Raw genomic sequence first — 18,374 nt, forward strand, 5'->3', positions numbered from 1 at the left:
AATCAGCTTGATTGAAACTCTCAGAGATGTTGTAATTATCTAAATGTTCAAAATCTTTTTGAAATCAATTGAATATCTTTTGTTTTGTTTAGTTTTTGGTGTGTATTGGTTGTCTTTGTTGTTGTTGTTGATTTAAAATTGTTGTCTTTTTTCTGAAATCCTTTTTTGACATTTTCGGAAATTTGAGAATTGAAATTTAAGAAAACTGGGAATAAGTATGAGAAGGAAATGGGAAAGGTGAGGAATTACGTTGGTAATACGTATATCTTATACATAATTTGATGCCAAAATGTTATTCTATGGGCTTATATTGTTCATTTCATTAGTTTTCCCGTTTAAATTGGTGGAAATTTGGCTTATTTGAGAATTTTATTGTAGTACTTAGAGACCGGGTAACGTATGGGATTTCAATTATTAATGGGTATTATATATAAGTAGTTAAAATAGATCAATGATTTTAATATTCTCTCTCTAATCCTACAATTTTATTAGCAAACCAATCCATTTTTTATTTACATATATGTTACTTGGAATGCCATTTTCAATGTGGTATTCAATTTATTCCAGATATTGGTTAAAATAGGTCTAATTTTATTGTTCAATGTTAAAATTTTATGATTTTTAACAAATAATAATAATGAAATCAATGTGAATATAATGAATAAAATTTGATTATTTTGTAAAAGTTGGGAATTTTTAAAAAATCTTTTTTTGATTATTTCAAATATTGTTGTATCTTTAGATGAAGTTATAGATTTTGAGATTTTTTTATTATGATTTCTTTGTGATTTAATCAATTCTTTTTGTTGTTTTTCAAATTCTTTTTGTTTCTTGAGTTCTTCATCTTCTTTTTGTTGTAATTCTTTTCTTTTCCTTAATTCTTCAATTTTTTTAGCTTTTAATTCTTTTTGCTTTTTAATTGATTCTTCTATATCTTTCTTTGTTTGATAAAGTTTTGAAATCATTTCAATTTTATCAAAAATATATGGATTTGAATTTATTAAATATTCACTTTCTTCAAACTCATTTAATTTTGATAAAAGGAAAACGTGATAAATTTCTAATAATTCATTAAAAGATTGTAATTTCTCATGGTTTGATTCTGCAAGCTGATCATTTATATTATAAATTGAAGTGAAATTAACCATATATAAATCAATTTGTTGTCTTAAATTTTGTAATTCATCAGTATCAATTTCATTATTATTTAATTTAATTAATACTAGTAATACAATTAATTTTGGATCAACAATTTGATTTAATTGATTCTGGAAAATATTCCAAAATTCATTTGATTTAAATAATTTTTGATAAATTGAATCTTTTTCAGATTTAGGTATGGATATGATTGATTTATTCAAAAAAATATCTAATAAATTAAAGTATAATGACCAAATATTTATAAATTCATATTCAGATATTATATTTTGATTTTTCAAATCAATACTTTCATATATAATTGTTTTAATAATATTATATGAATCCAAAAATTTCTTATTTATGAATAATTTAGCAGATTTCTTGAAAGATGAAGTTATTGATTTATATTCAAAGTTTAATGAATCATTTGAAACTTGAGATAACAATGAAGATATACTATCCTCAAGTGATTGTTCCTGTACTTGTTCCTGTGGTTGTTCATGGGTATTTATGGTATGCTTATTCCCATTCATATGTACTTGTGCCATGTTGATAATCAAATTCCAATACAACAATCAATAAAAAGCCAATAGATAATAAAACAAATGTTTAGTACTTCAGTCAGCGGTTAATTATCAAATACTGAAAAATGGAGAAAGTAATCAAAATAAGAATTCGCGAGAAAGGAAATTTATGACATAATTATTATGTAATGAATACTGATTATGTAAACGATTAATAATCAAAGTGAGATCAAATGTTTCCCTTACCACTCACGATTGATTACGCCATATCAGTGAATCATATTGAACTATGATTTTTGATTTATATTGATTCTTATTGATTAATATTGATTTATATTATATTGTTTTATTACTATTCAAGCTGATTAATTGGATATATTGCTTGTATCATGATCCACAAGACTCAGGTAGCTACTGAATCCACACATTTAATACCCAGAGATGAAGAGATTCATCATGACTCAGATCAACAACATCAACACACTCAACATACTCAACCTCATTTAGGTGTTTTCGCTTGCATGTCTCTTATCATAAATAAAATGATTGGTACAGGGATATTCAGTACACCAAGTTTAATCTTTTCATTATCAGGAAATATAGGAACTTCATTAATACTATGGGGAATTGGTGGTATTATAACATTCTGTGGATTAAGTGTTTATTTAGAATTTGGTTTAGAATTACCAAAATCTGGTGGTGAAAAAAATTATTTACAAAGAGTATTCACAAGACCTGAAAAATTGATTGAATGTATTTATGCTTTTCAAATTGTGCTATTAGGTTTTAGTTCTGGTAATTCATATGCTTTTGGGAAATATATTTTATTCGCCTTGGGGTTTGATGAACATATAAATGATTGGATTCCAAGAATCATTGGTATTGGAGTTATCACATTTGCTATTTATCTACATATATATCATCCAAATTCAAGTACCAAAGTTTTCACATTCTTAGGATTTACCAAAATCTTAATTTTGATGATTATTATATTCCTTGGTGGATTGACTTATTTGAATTTAATTGAAATACCTCAAAATGATAATTTTAACAATATTTGGCAAAATTATCCTAATTATTCAGGTAATTCTTACAATATTTCAGTGGCTTTATTACAAGTTATTTATTCATTCAAAGGCTGGGAAAATGCAAATTATGTTTTATCAGAGATCAAGAACCCACATCAAACTTTGAAAGTCTCAGCTCCATTATCTGTCTTAATAACAACAATTTTATATTTCCTAGTTATCTTATCATATTATTTAGTTATACCTAAAGAAGAATTTGCAGATTCTGGTGTTGTTATAGCTGGTATTTTCTTTAACAAAATCTTGGGAGAATCAATAACATCAAGGTTATTACCAATTTTAATTTCATTATCAAATTTTGGTAATGTCCTTGCTGTATCATTTTCACATTCAAGAATAAATCAAGAATTATCAAAAGAAGGCTTTTTACCATTTTCTTCATTTTTTGCAGTCTTAAAGAATTCAATCTTTTTACATTGGTTAATAACTGTGATTATTTTACTTATACCACCAAAATATGGTAATATTTATCAATTTGTTGTTAATTTATATGCATATCCAGGTACTTGGGTAAATATCTTCGTTGCATTAGGGTTAATTTATTTACATTTTAACAAAACCAGAGAAAAATGGGGATTAAATCCAAACAAATGGCATTCTTTTGAATTATTTAATTTCATCTTCCTTGGTTCAAATATCTTTTTAGCTTTATTCCCATTCATACCACCACCTTTACAATATAGATTAAATAATGATTATCCATTTTATGTTTTCCCATTAACTGGTATTGCAGTCTTAGGATCTGGTGGGATCTATTGGTATTTCCGTTATAAAAGAAAATCATTATATTAGGGCGCTGGGCGCTAGCTGAGCTAGGTATATATTTGCATTTAAATTCTACGTCATTTTTAAATTATTATGAACCGTAATGTATTATATTTATTAAATTGTTCCTTAAACTTGGAACATCAAACATGAAGTTGTTATTAAACTAAAAAAAATCAAATATTATATATACAAAAATTATTCCTTTCTTAATGGATCATCCAAGAAATCAGTAATCTTTCTCCAGAATGGTTTAGGTTTATCTGATTCTTTTCTTCTTTGTTCTTCTCTTAATTCAACTGCATTTTGTGTATCACCTAAATAGAAATTCTTTTGGAATAATGAAGTAACGAATGGAATAATGGTTAAAATTAATGAAGGAACAAAAAGGTAATAAACAGTTTCAAAATAAGCTTTAATAGCACCTTGTCTTTCTTCTGATTTATATGGATAATCATGAATATCTGTCAATGATCCAAATAATGTAGTAACTTGTTCATCAGAAACTGAAGATGGCATATATTTTCTCAAATTACCTGGCATTTTACCTTGCCATATAGCTGAAGCAATTGCTGAGCCAATAGCTGCACCGATAGATGACCATTGTGATAATAATGAGATAACTAAAGCGGTATCTTGATGAGGAACTGAAGCTTGTGAAGAAACTTGTGAACCAACAACTGAACAAGCACCACCAATACCAATTAAGATTTGAGTCCAAACAATAGCAGCATCTGATGCATGATCATAACGAGCCCATAAAGTAATACCCATTGAAACAACTTGTAAAGCTAAACCGAAAGATTGTAAATATTTGGTACGATGAGTATATCTTTGAATTAAACCAACAACAACACCAAAGAAACAAAGACCCATTGTTAAAGTATTGTTGAAATAAGTCCAATTTTGATATGACCAATCTTTAATGATCCAAACATATGAAGAGAAATATAATAATCTAACATAACCACCACATTGGTAAAAGAAATCAATACAAACAGCGGTCATGAATGTTCTATTTAACAAAACTCTCTTAGGCATTGATGGATATGGAGCAACCCAGAATTCATAAATTGTGTAAATGATTAATAAGACAGCACCAACTGCAATCATAGCAATCATTGAAGGATTGTGCCATTGACCTTTTGCAGATTCATATAATGAGAATGGTAATAACAAAAGAGACCAACCGAACCCCATCAAGATTAAACCAATTAAATCAATTTCTAAAGTTTGTTGCCAGATGAATTTTAATTTTTCCACAAAAGTTAATTCTCTAAAATGGAAAGTATTTGGTTTTTCTAATGATTCAGCGGCTTTAATCTTGATATTTTCAGCAGCCAATTTATCAGCTTTGTTATCTAGCCACATCATAATAACAATAGCTGGAGCAATTGCGACAGGCATGATAATGGCGAACATACCATAACCCCATCTCCAATTACCTTTACCTAAGATTGCATCAACAATTAAACCTGAGAACCAAGTTGTGATTAAATAAGGAGTTGATAAAATACCTAATAATAAACCTCTATATTTCAAAGGAGTTATATCAGCAGCGGTAATTGTACTCATTAAATTAATACCAGTACCACCAATAGTAACGAAAACTTCACCAATGACATAAGCACTGATTGTTTTTGATGAGGCAACAATGATATAACCCAACATATAAAGAACAAGGGTTAAAATATAAGTGATTGGTCTTGAAGTAACATCAGAAAATTTTGCCAACATTGGTTGAGAAACTGATGACATGATTGATGTTGCAATTTGTAAAGTAGAAATCATGGAATGATGACCAAATGATGATGTAGCATATGGAGAATAATTATAAGTAGTTGAACCATCTAATGAATAAACCCAAGCACAGATTAAAAGGGAAGCAGCAAGAGAAATTCTAAACCATTTACCTTGTTTAGAGGTATCCATTAGGACTTTAACATTTTCAGCTCTTTGAACACCTCTTGAATGGTAAACTTTTTGGTTTAATGATGATGAAGTATCATCACTTATTGATTCTGGTGATTCTTTCAATTCAACATCATCTTGTAATTCCAAAGGTCTTGGAGAATCAATTGAAGTTGTTTGGTGTAAATCAACTTGCTTTTCAGCAACAGCGTCTTTAGTCATTTGGATATTGAATGAAGCACTGATTCAACAAACAAAAATAATTTGAAAAACAGCGGATTCTTCAATGCATTTATATATGCTACCCAATTTCCATGTTGATGAAAGAATTTACGGATAGTGCTATGATCCACAATGTAGATTATCAAGATTATGGGAAAAAAAATTCTACGGACGTTCTACGTATATGTCCAATTATGCAAACAATTTGAACAAATAAACAGAAATATCGCGATTAAACAAAAATTTCTTTTAAAAATATGTCCACCCATAACAGAAATCAAAATTTAAAGCTTGAATCTCTTGATGACTTTTGCGGACCAAGCCAAAAGTTGTGAGACGGTTGAAAGTTGAGAATAAGCTTAAAGTGTTCTTGGCTCTTGTGAGAGATCTCATCATCTCAAATTTAAGCACGAAGGTTTATCACACATGGTGAGACCAGACGTAGTGGCCAATAATGATCATCTAGTTCTATATTGAAGGTTTGGAGATGGCAGCTCGTGAGTTGTGATAGTCATCACTACTAACATGATCTGGTGAGTAAAATCTTGGGGCTGGGTCGAATCTCGATAAGGTTTGAATGATAGATAATTATATTGTTATATACCGGCTATAATTGTACTCTACTTGTAAGTTGTAACTGTGCTAATTACTAGTAGTCATGTATGTAGTTGCTATTCACCGACATCAACATATAGATCTTGATTCGTTATTCGTCGTAGTTACTGAAGTTTATAACTCAAATGCGGCATATATCTGCAAACAGGCCGTTGGAGTTTGAAAGCTTTGGAAGTACGTAAGTATATATGACTTATCAATTATGACCATTAATCTTCCTCTTCCGTAAGGAATATCCGCTTCAAACTTCAAAGTAGTTACCTGATCATAGAAAGTTATGGACTTCGAAAACGTTCAAATTTCGGGATCTTGCAGTAATAATATTATCTTGTAAGTTGGAACTTGGTACGTACATTAGTATGAGGCAACCCTTACTTAATCGGAATTGGAACCAATTATCTTAAAGATCTAGGAACAAGATTTGGGATAATGGTTGGGGTTAACCAGTGGCCAGGATTGACATGAAGCTCGAGAGTATAAGTATATTGCGGTTTCATATATATGACTCGATATATTAATCATAATTCTAGATAAATAGAGCTAGATCCCTGGAGGCTGGAAATAGCATTGGGCCAATGTCATGCTTCTTAATTAACTTGGTTTTTTATATACATGTGCTTCAAGGCTCAGCTCAATGTCTTGCAACTTACAATGAATATAACCAATAATCAATGAGAACCAAATAGATCATTCATAATTCACTTCAAATAATTGCACCATGTTCCATATAAATCTCATGAATATTTTGCTCCTTTCAAATAATTTTTCTGTCACTGTATATCAACGCACGTTATAAAAAAACGGGAACCATCATTTTTACAGGGTGGGAAAATGGATTTCGTGCTCAATTGGGAACAAACAGCGTTAGCTTTCAATTGTTTGATCAAAGGAAACAGGCGTAAAAATGTAATCAGCGATGTGCTTGTCAAAATGCGTCACTTCGTTTGGGGTTAATTATTGTTGTTGATTGAATATATGAATCTACAACTATAGATCAATTTAAGCTTATCATCTTATAAGCAGTTCATCTGCCTGAAATGGTAAGCTAATTGATTTGATTTGCTCTACTGTATTTAACCTAGCCTAAGCTTTTTAACAAAGGTATAAGGCTTAAGCTCAATTATCCGATTAGAAACAAAATACAAAGCTACTTACACTTGACCTGTTTTGTGAATAAGCCCTTTGAATTCCTTAAAATTCGGGTGAATTGACAAGATAAGCAGCCCTTTGATTCCCTAATTTGTACTAAACCCGTTCGGATCCTGTTTAGCAGCCTTTATCTCACGGGAACTGCTCCCAATTGGGAGTGGTTCCCGTTACGCATGGAATTCTGGGAGCGGTGTTATAATTTGTGTTATGTAATCACTGGGTGGAGGTGCATCTTGTTGCATTGGGTAATAAAATCTAGATCGTATAGATTATAGGTTATAAGTTATAAGTTGATTGGTATTAAAAAAACTATAAACATGTATTAATTAAAATTATATTATTTTGGCGTTATGATGTATTACGCTATTTTGCACTTTGGAATGGTTCATCCAAGAAGTCAGTGATCTTTCTCCAGAATGGCTTAGGTTTATCTGAAGAATATTCATTTCTTCTTTGTTCTTGTCTAAATTCAACTGCATTTTGTGTATCACCTAAATAGAAATTCTTTTGGAATAATGAAGTCAAGAATGGAACAATTGTTAAAATTAATGATGGGACGAAAATATAATAAACAGTTTCGAAATAAGCTTTAATAGCACCTTGTCTTTCTTCTGATTTATATGGATATTTATGAATATCTGTTAATGATCCAAATAATGTAGTAACTTGTTCATCAGAAACTGAAGATGGCATATATTTTCTCAAATTACCTGGCATTTTACCTTGCCATATAGCTGAAGCGATAGCAGAACCAATAGCATGACCAATTGATGACCATTGTGATAAAAGGGAGATAACTAAAGCAGTATCTTGATGAGGAACTGAAGCTTGAGATGCAACATTTGAACCAACAACTGAACAAGCACCACCAATACCAATCAACAATTGGGTCCAAACTAAAGCAGCAGTTGAAGCATGATCATAACGAGCCCATAATGTAATACCCATTGAAACAACTTGTAAAGATAAACCGAAAACTTGTAAATATTTAGTACGATGTGTATATCTTTGAATCAAACCAACAACAACACCAAAGAAACAAAGACCCATAGTCATCGTATTATTAAAATAAGTCCAATTTTGATATGACCAATCTTTAATGATCCAAACATATGATGAGAAATATAATAATCTTAACATACCACCACATTGATAAAAGAAATCAATTGATACTGCAGTCATAAAAGTTCTATTCATTAAAACTCTCTTAGGCATAGATGGATATGGTGCAAGAGTTAATTCATAAATTGCATAAAAGATTAAAAATAAAGCACCAACAACTAACATTGCAATCATTGATGGATTTTTCCATTGTCCTTCAGCTGCTCTATATAATGAAAATGGTAATAATAAAAGAGACCAACCAAAACCCATCAAGATTAAACCGAAAAGATCAATTTCTAAAGATTGTTGCCATAAAAATTTAATTCTTTCAGTATGATTTAATTCTCTAAATCTAAAAGTTTTTGGTTTTTCTAATGCTAATTCAGCAGCTTTAATTTCAACATTTTCTTCAGCTAATTTTGCAGCTTTATTATCTAACCAAAGCATAATAACAATAGCTGGTGAAATAGCAACAGGCATAATAATGGCAAACATACCATAACCCCATCTCCAATTACCTTTACCCAAAATTGCATCAACAATTAACCCAGCAAACCATGTAGTAATCAAATATGGTGATGATAAAATACCAATTAATAAACCTCTATATTTCAAAGGAGTTAAATCTGCAGTTGTAATGGAATTCATTAATGAAATACCTGAACCACCAATGGCAACGAAAACTTCACCAATAACATAAGCACTAATAGTTTTAGAAGCGGCAACGATAATATAACCCATTGCATATAAAGTTAATGCTAAGATATAAGTAATTGGTCTTGAAGTAACATCAGAGAATTTTGCCAACATTGGCTTACAAACTGATGACATTAAAGCAGTAGCAATATCTAAAGTTGAAATCATTGAATGATGACCAAATGATGAAGTAGCATATGGAGAATAATTTGAAGTTGTTGAAGAATCTAAAGTATAAACCCAAGCACAAATTAATAATGAAGCAGCAAGAGAAATTCTAAACCATTTACCTTGTTTTGAAGTATCCATCAACACTTTAACATTTTCAGCTCTTTGAACACCTCTAGAGTGATAAACTTTTTGATTTAATGATGATGATTCATCAGTTGTATCATCATGAACTTCTTTTTCATCATGGATTTGATGTGGAGAATCTAATGAAGTTGTTTGATGAAGTTCAACTTCTTTTTCACCAGCAATAACAGCGTCTTTAGTCATCTTGATGAATTGTTTTGTAAAGAAGACTGTTGAACAATGATAAGTTTAAATTATTAAAGTACTAGATCAAATAGATAAATTAGGATTGTTTATCATTTAAATACATTTCCAAGAAATTGATCATCTTAATCAAAGAGCTGTTTAAAGGATCAACAATTTTCCATTATACTTTAATGATTAATGCATACATGATACAACCACATTTACGATACCCTCTTGATAGTATGATACCTCCACTAGTTACTACCAAAGTTTATATGTCCATCTCTGCAGCATGATTTAAAATCTTAAGAGTCTCAACTTACCATCAATTACTACTGAATTTTGATACGTAGGCCACCATAATTTCTTTTTCCAAGCGAAAATCACCCATAAAAAAAGTAACTATTTTTATGGTTAGACAGCTATTGAAATGTTATAAAAATATGAACTACTTAATTGATACTTAAAAGCGACGGATACAACAGGATTTTTTCATAGAGAGGCTTTGGAACTGTCACATTTCACAGCAAGAGTTGAATGGGGTCAAAAATGACAATGTAAACCTTACAAAATAGAGATAATTGTACTTTCAGTTTTACCCGTAGCGTATATAATCCCCAAGTCTAAATAAGCTTAACTTCTGATCCTAATTGAAGCTTCTACAGGCCACCAGTTCAGCAGCGCTTTGGCTGGGCATTTTGAAAAAACGGCCTATTAAAAATTCGCAATATAACCCAAAACGTCGCCTAAACGTATGATTAAGATATGAGGCATCGGAAATTGACTTGAATAGACGTTTCATGTCAGCTTTTACTAATTATATCTTGGTGGAGGGATAAATAAACCAAATGAAGTACCCGGTGATATGTTAAGCAACCAACTTAAATATATCCCTCATGATTGTTCTTGATTGGCTTATTTGAAAATTACGAGTAGTATTTGTACATCAATGATTCGTTACCGTAAATATATTATCATGGACTCCATAATTATAATGCAGTCATTTTTATTTGGTATAGCTTTAAACTTTATACTTAAATGCAAAGGAGAATGCGCACCCAAACTAGAGAGCGATTAAGTAATGCTTTCCTGAAGTGTTATGTAATATTAAGGGTTCAGCTATTAAGTACCTATGATCAAGATTTAAATTATTCATTGTTGATTATAAACTGATTTGTATAGTACGTTTAGCTTACTATTGATGTTATCAAATGCTTTCATATAATTGAAGTTCTACTCTTGTAATAACCTAACTAAAACTTGAATTCTCCCTTAAAATTCACGAATTACAGGGTCTCAGGCTGGCCAGCTGCTCGCGGCTTTCTGGTACCGATTAGTTAAATAGTCATGCATGCAATTTTGCTGTTGATGAAGTTTAAAATACGTTTTATGGTTAAATAAAGTTCTAGTTTTGAATCTTGATCGTGATTCGTACATTTAATTTAATGGGCGTATTGCCAGCTAGTACTAGTAATACGTTTGTATAATCGCTTCTAGACAAGACAATTTTCGATAAGTAACAATACAACCATATGGAAAAAGAAAGAACAATCCATGGTTTCAACACTGGTGGTTATATTCATGGTATTAGTACTATTCGATATGACACTTTGACTGTTCATATACCATATACCATATACACTTTGTCCTTTTGATATATTCTATGCATTTACTAGTAATTGTCGGTGATTCAATCCAATAACAGTTTGAACTTTGTACGTTTGTTTGGTTGATTGATCTGATTATGCAACGGTTGATTAAAATACAAACGGGAACTGTTCCCAATTGGGAGTGGTCCCCGTAAGCCTTTCCAATAAATTTCAATTCAGCGCTCTTGGCAGTTGCAGGACTTTGCTTATATAATGAATTTGTGTATAACGGCCGTATTATTTACTATTAGAATATCGTCTTTAAGCTTAAACAAACTAGGAAACTTGAAAGTAAATAACGTATGAAATCAAAGTTAGGATCTCAATTAATTAACGTTATACATAAAACAGTTTTATTCTATTTTCTATTGCTTCTTAATACTTGTTATTTCCGTTATAATGGAAATTGTATACCTTTTGAATCAGTACTAGGCCGCATCGTAGGTGAACATTTAAAGTTAAACCTATAACGTCTCATTAACTCTTAAAAGAAAAAGGTATACCGGGGTCTTGGCTTCGGGGGTATAATAGAACTGTATGATAATTGATCAACTCTTTACAAATTACTACCCATTTTACCCTAGATGAATGAAAAAATTTGTGTTGTACTGTACATGTGTATATTATCTATTTGATCAAGATGTGCAATGTATCTTATATATATAAATAAACTTGTAAATCCATAGATTTCATAAGGTTATCTCAAATTATTTGATCTTTCAAGTTTATCATTATTCATCAATATAATGTCTGAAAAAAATCAATTTCAAGTTGATCAAGCTCAACAAGTTCATGAAATTAATGATAATGGTTCAAGTTCTGATATAGTTAAAGAAAAAACAAATTTATCAGATTCTGAAAAAGAAACTCCATTATATATTAATGATGATACTGATACTTCATCTCAACATAAAGTTTATCATTCCAGAGGTGTTCAAAGAGCTGAAAATGTTAAAGTTTTGATGGATTCAACTAAAAATGGTAAATTTTTTAGAATTATTATGAGTATTTCCCTTTTAATTTGTGCTTGGGTTTATACTTTAGATTCTTCAACAACTTATAATTATGGTCCTTATGCAACTTCACAATTTAATAAACATTCAATGCTTTCAACTTTACAAATTGCAACTAAAATTATGGGTTCAGTTTGCAAACCAATGTTGGCTAAATTTTCTGATGTTACTTCAAGACCTGCAACTTATATCTTAGCTTTAGTTTTATATACTTTAGGTTATATCGTTGTTGCTTCATCAAAAACAATTAGTGCTTATATCATTGGTGAAGTATTTGTTGCAATTGGTGGTTCAGGTATCTCATTAATGAATTCAATCATTGCCGCTGATTTAACTCCATTAAAATATAGAGGTTTATTAATTGGTATTTTAGGTTCTCCTTACTTAATTACTACATGGTTTTCAGGTTTAATTGTGGAAGCTATCTTGGGTCGTGATCATTGGAGATGGGGTTATGGTATGTTTGCCATTATTATGCCTGTTGCAATTTCTCCAGCTATTATTATTATGATGTGGTTAGATAATAAAGCTGATAAATTAGCTAAAGAAAATGCTAAATTAAATGCACCTGAAACTTTAATTTCAACAGAATCAATTACATTTACTCAAATGACAAGACAAGAAAAATTAAAATTTATATGGCAACAAACTTTAGAAATTGATTTAATTGGTTTAATCTTGATGGGTTTTGGTTGGTCTCTTTTATTATTACCATTTTCATTATATAAGAATGCTGATAATCAATGGAAAAATCCTTCAATGATTGCCATGATTGTTGTTGGTGGTATTTTTTTAATCATTTATACAATTTATGAATTTACTTGGGCTCCTTATCCATCAATGCCAAAAAGAGTGTTAATTAATAGAACTTTTATGACTGCAGTTTGTGTTGATTTTTTCTATATGTTTGGTGGTATGTTGAAAACTTTATATTTTTCTTCATATGTTTATGTTATTAAAGATTGGTCATATCAAAATTGGACTTATTATAATAATACAATGACTATGGGTCTTTGTTTCTTTGGTGTTATTGTTGGAATTATTCAAAGATATACTCAACGTACTAAATGGTTGCAAGTTTTCGGGTTAGCTCTTCAAATCGTTGCAAAAGGTATTGTTTTCTGGGCTCGTTATGATAATGCTTCAACTGCTGCCTTAGTTTGGGTTCAATTATTAATTGGTATCGGTGGTGCATGTTCTGTTGTTGGTTCACAAGTTGCATCTCAAGCTTCAGTTCCTCATCAAGATACTGCATTAGTTATTTCTCTTTTATCACAATGGTCATCAATTGGTAATGCTATTGGTTCAGCTGTTGGTTCAGCAATTTGGTCAAATAAAGTTCCATATTATTTAAGAAAAAATTTACCATCATCAGTTACAGATAAAGAAATTGCAGGATTATTTGGATCAATTACCAAGATTCGTAATTATCCATGGGATTCAGAAATTAGACAAGGTGCAGTTAAATCATATTTTGATGCAGTTTATTATTTATATATCCCAGCATTAGGTATTGCATTTATTCCATTAATTGTTGCATTATTCCAAAAAAATTTCTATTTAGGTGATCATCAAAATGCTGTTGAGCATAAAAATGTTGATCCAAGATCTGGTCAAAAACCAACTGGATTTTTTGGTAAAATTAAGGCATTTTTCGATGAACCTTTAACAAGAACTTATGCTTAGATCATTATTATGAAATTTGCATAATCTCTCTTATTACAACTAATTTGATTTTCATTAATTAATACCTTTTTGTAAATAGTTCTGTACTTTGGTTTTCAGTTAATTTAATAAAATTTTAATATATACTTTTGATAATTTGATTTGAAATATAAAAATTGTAGTACTGAACTTTATCATGAAAAATTATATGCACGCTATATACATATCTATTATATAACAGATTATGTAATCGATATGGGCAGCAGATATGTATAATAATAGTATCTTATAAAACTCCCTATTTTTAAAGATCTTTGAATTGCACTTCCTTTTTTCAATAATCAAGTGTTGTTGGTGTCATTCTTTAACAGCTCATTCATGTATTCTTTTGAAAGGCTTTTACTAGTAATTCAATATGTTGGCTTAATAGATGCATCGGTGGTGAAAAGTATTTTTGGCTTTACGCTCACAATTTAATTACGCTATAATCAAATTAGCTTAAAAATTATATACATTAATATGGGTTTAACTTATAATCGGACAATTGGCTTTCTCAGGCTTGTTCATGATTAAGTTACCCCTAATGGATTAAGATATAATATCAGCTGATTAATATACAGAGCCATAAAGAATTTGTTATTTGATTCATGGATTAAACAAATTAATGATCATAATGAACTTCTTTTTGGTGATTTATTTATTTTTCGATCTTATGTGACAAGTTTGTAGGATCAAATATCAGCTACCTGATTACTGCCTGAATTTTAATCTATTACATTAGTTACATTCTAGTATAACGATGACCCGACTCAAGTATTGGCGCTTGATTTCTGGGTAAAGATCGGTTCTAACCATCTGACTAGATCTTTTATCATCTATGATCCATAATTCTGAACCTTGATCAATAAGTAAACAAATGCAAATCACAATTCGCCATAAAATCATGGTTATTGTCTAGTCTATTAAATCAATAATCATATCTTGAAATCTTAAGAGGTCTTCTTGAGTTTCAAAGCGCACTTAAGCGGGATGTATATTCGAATATAAGTACTTTTTGACGCATTATTTATGCAGTGGACCCTTAAATTCGCTCCTATTGTTCTTGCTTCAAGTATCAGACTTAAAAGTGACCAATAAACAGGCAGAAGTATCGCAATTAATGTCACAATGTTGATAGTTCATAACGGGTATTAAGCTTAAATTGTGACAAACACCTTACCAAGACAAAATGATATACATTATATTACCGCTATTGGTGGACTTATCTTCGAAGAAAACAGTTTAATATAGAGCTGAAAGCTTTACGGTCTGAAAAATGGACGTTAGTTTCTATTTTGCCTAGATATAAGGTGAAAACTTTTCGAATGGCTTGATTCTTTTGTACCCCAGGCATGAGCAAATTATAATTAAGCTTAATTGAACAGCTGTGAAAAATCCGAGTTGGCATATACAATAATAAGTTGAAACTTAGAAGAAAAAATGTATTCTTTAGAGAAAATAAAGTACTTTTATTTCTTCAATTTATACATAGCGAGATCTATCAAAATATTTCTGTTTGAATACTGAATACCATGGTTGAACAACTATAGTTCTTTTAAATTTGATGATCTATACAATCTTGAAAGCAATAATTATGTTCAGATATAACATATACAGTGAGCGGTGAACATGTCAGTATAATCAAAATATGGGTGTATAATGTATTATGTACATAATTGAGCACTTATAAAACTCTTGGTGTCACCGTAACATAGCAGATCTCCAGTGAATCAGGATTCATCAGGGTCCAGTACGCCGTAAAAACAACACGACATTTACCTAATTTATCGACGGGCATTTAAAGTAGATGATAATAAACATGTATATTTGATGATCTATTTGAACCGTTCCAAAGAGTATATGATCTATATGATCGGGTATTTAAAAGTGTGCAAATCCTCTTTATCATTTTGATCTATGCTTATAGAAAATAAATTCACGCAAGCTTCAAAATGGTTGAAAATTTCGTTGATGAGAAAAAAGTTGATCTTCAACAAACAACTTCATTAGATTCACCAAAACATATTCAAGATGAAATTGAATCCAATGAATCACATCAAACTCTTGATGAACATGTAATTGATGATAATGCTTCTTCACTAAATCAAAAAGTTTATCATTCTCGTGGTGTTCAAAGAGCTGAAAATGTTAAAGTTTTAATGGATACTTCAAAACAAGGTAAATGGTTTAGAATTTCCTTAGCACTATCACTATTAATCTGTGCTTGGGTTTATTCATTGGATCGCTCAACAACATCCAGCTATTCCCCATATGCGACATCATCATTTGGCCATCATTCTATGATTTCAACTCTAAAAATTGCAACTTCAATCATGTCATCAGTTTCCCAACCAATGTTGGCGAAATTTTCTGATGTTACTTCAAGACCAATCACTTATATCTTGGTGCTGGTGCTTTATATGATGGGTTATATCATTGTTGCTGCTTCCAAAACAATCAGTGCTTATGTTATTGGTGAAGTATTTGTTACAATTGGTGGTACTGGTATTACATTGATGAACTCAATCATTGCCGCTGACTTAACACCTTTAAAATATAGAGGTTTATTATTTGGAATCTTGGTCTCGCCATACTTAATCACAACATGGTTTGCCGGTTTAATTGTGGAAGCTATCTTAGGAAAAGGCAATTGGAGATGGGGGTATGGTATGTTTGCCATTATTATGCCTGTTGCAATTTCTCCAACTATTTTCATTATGATTTGGCTAGACAATAAAGCTGCTAAGTTAGCTGAGGAGAATATCAAGATAAAAGCTTCTGAAACTTTAGAAAAACCGAAAACGTTCCATTTTAGAGAATTATCCACAAATCAGAAATTTCAGTTTTTATGGCAACAATCTCTTGAAATTGATCTTTTTGGATTGATATTGATGGGATTCGGTTGGTCTCTTTTGTTATTACCTTTCTCATTGTATCAAGGAGCTGAGAATCAATGGAAGAATCCTTCAATTATCGCAATGATTGCTGTTGGTGCAATTTTGTTAATTCTTTATACCATTTATGAGTTTTGGTTTGCTCCATTCCCATCAATGCCAAAGAGAGTCTTATTGAATAGAACATTCATGACTGCTGTTTTTATTGATTTCTTTTATATGTTTGCAGGTTATATTAAGATGCTTTATTTTTCATCCTATGTTTGGGTTATCAAAGAATATTCATATCAAAATTGGACTTATTTCAATAATACACTAACAATGTCATTATGCTTTTTTGGTGTTGTTGTGGGTGTTATTCAGAGATATACACATAGAACCAAATACTTACAAGTTTTCGGTCTTACTATACAGTTAATCTCGATGGGTATTACACTTTGGGCAAGAAATGATCATGCATCTACTGGTGCATTAGTTTGGACTGAGATTTTATTAGGTATTGGTGGTGCTTGTTCAAGTGTTGGTTCACAAGTTGCATCACAAGCTTCCGTTCCTCATCAAGATACTGCATTAGTCATTTCTTTACTACTTCAGTGGTCTTCTATTGGTGGTGCTATTGGCTCTGCTGTTTCAAGTGCTATATGGCAAGGTAAAATGCCTGGTAATTTAAGAAAATTTATGCCATCTTCTGTTTCTGATGAAGAAGTTTTGACATTATTTGGTTCAATAACTTCAATTCGCACATATGCATATGATTCACCAGAGAGACAAGGTGCTATAAAAGCTTATTTTGATACTGCTTATTACCTTTTTATTGTTTCTTTAGTAGTCACTGCTATTCCATTTATCGCTTCATTGTTTCAAAAAAATTTCTACTTGGGTGATACACAAAATGCTGTTGAATTCAAATTATCTGAACAAAAGAGAAGAGACGATGGTAAACCAAAACCATTTTGGAGAAAGATTACTGATTTCTTAGATGAGCCTTTTCAAAAATCATAGTTCCCCTTTTATAGAACTTAATGATAGTATTTAATTATAATTATATATAAAGAATGATTAATCATATTGAACAATACGTAGTGGACTGTGTCACTTTGATACCACCTAATGCCTATGCTCCCATGAACTTATAAGACACACTTCTGCATTACATTTCCTTTCAATTGATCATACCTAATAATGAAGAACAGTTAATAAAAAATTTCAGTAATTTAATTAATATTTGAGTTTCGGATATAAACGGCTATTGTTTTGGGTGCTTATATAATCACCAATAACTTAAATTATAAGTCAACATTTGAGTAGTAATTTGTAATTAAAATGCCTAATAAAATTTTTATTGGGCTCTTTGAAATATTCTCTATTGAGTGAATCATTGAATAATTGGATTAGAGCATTTTGAAATTTATGTTTCACC

The 18,374-nt window shown here is 30.5% G+C and overlaps 6 protein-coding genes across 6 annotated transcripts; 3 read left to right on the forward strand and 3 right to left on the reverse strand.

Moving 5' to 3' along the window:
• Positions 1 to 512: 512 nt before the first annotated feature.
• Positions 513 to 1,673, reverse strand: BN7_5631 (cell envelope integrity protein TolA; the record flags this gene model as incomplete). Its single annotated transcript, XM_011273803.1, has 1 exon — positions 513 to 1,673. The coding sequence occupies one exon, from the start codon at positions 1,671 to 1,673 to the stop codon at positions 513 to 515; it is 1,161 nt and encodes a 386-aa protein (XP_011272105.1).
• Positions 1,674 to 2,053: 380 nt separating this feature from the next.
• On the forward strand, positions 2,054 to 3,544 carry BN7_5632 (Y+L amino acid transporter; the record flags this gene model as incomplete). The annotated part of the gene is made up of 1 exon (XM_011273804.1): positions 2,054 to 3,544. The coding sequence occupies one exon, from the start codon at positions 2,054 to 2,056 to the stop codon at positions 3,542 to 3,544; it is 1,491 nt and encodes a 496-aa protein (XP_011272106.1).
• A 171-nt stretch (positions 3,545 to 3,715) lies between these two features.
• Positions 3,716 to 5,650, reverse strand: BN7_5633 (Siderophore iron transporter; the record flags this gene model as incomplete). Its single annotated transcript, XM_011273805.1, has 1 exon — positions 3,716 to 5,650. The coding sequence occupies one exon, from the start codon at positions 5,648 to 5,650 to the stop codon at positions 3,716 to 3,718; it is 1,935 nt and encodes a 644-aa protein (XP_011272107.1).
• A 2,127-nt stretch (positions 5,651 to 7,777) lies between these two features.
• Positions 7,778 to 9,712, reverse strand: BN7_5634 (Siderophore iron transporter; the record flags this gene model as incomplete). Its single annotated transcript, XM_011273806.1, has 1 exon — positions 7,778 to 9,712. The coding sequence occupies one exon, from the start codon at positions 9,710 to 9,712 to the stop codon at positions 7,778 to 7,780; it is 1,935 nt and encodes a 644-aa protein (XP_011272108.1).
• Positions 9,713 to 12,089: 2,377 nt separating this feature from the next.
• BN7_5635 (Siderophore iron transporter) lies at positions 12,090 to 14,042 on the forward strand (the record flags this gene model as incomplete). Its single annotated transcript, XM_011273807.1, has 1 exon — positions 12,090 to 14,042. The coding sequence occupies one exon, from the start codon at positions 12,090 to 12,092 to the stop codon at positions 14,040 to 14,042; it is 1,953 nt and encodes a 650-aa protein (XP_011272109.1).
• Positions 14,043 to 16,012: 1,970 nt separating this feature from the next.
• On the forward strand, positions 16,013 to 17,956 carry BN7_5636 (Siderophore iron transporter; the record flags this gene model as incomplete). Its single annotated transcript, XM_011273808.1, has 1 exon — positions 16,013 to 17,956. The coding sequence occupies one exon, from the start codon at positions 16,013 to 16,015 to the stop codon at positions 17,954 to 17,956; it is 1,944 nt and encodes a 647-aa protein (XP_011272110.1).
• Positions 17,957 to 18,374: the final 418 nt, after the last annotated feature.

Source organism: Wickerhamomyces ciferrii, contig 00223, assembly GCF_000313485.1.
Source record: "Wickerhamomyces ciferrii WGS project CAIF00000000 data, strain NRRL Y-1031 F-60-10, contig 00223, whole genome shotgun sequence".
NCBI classification, from domain to species: Eukaryota; Fungi; Ascomycota; class Saccharomycetes; order Phaffomycetales; family Wickerhamomycetaceae; genus Hansenula; species Hansenula ciferrii.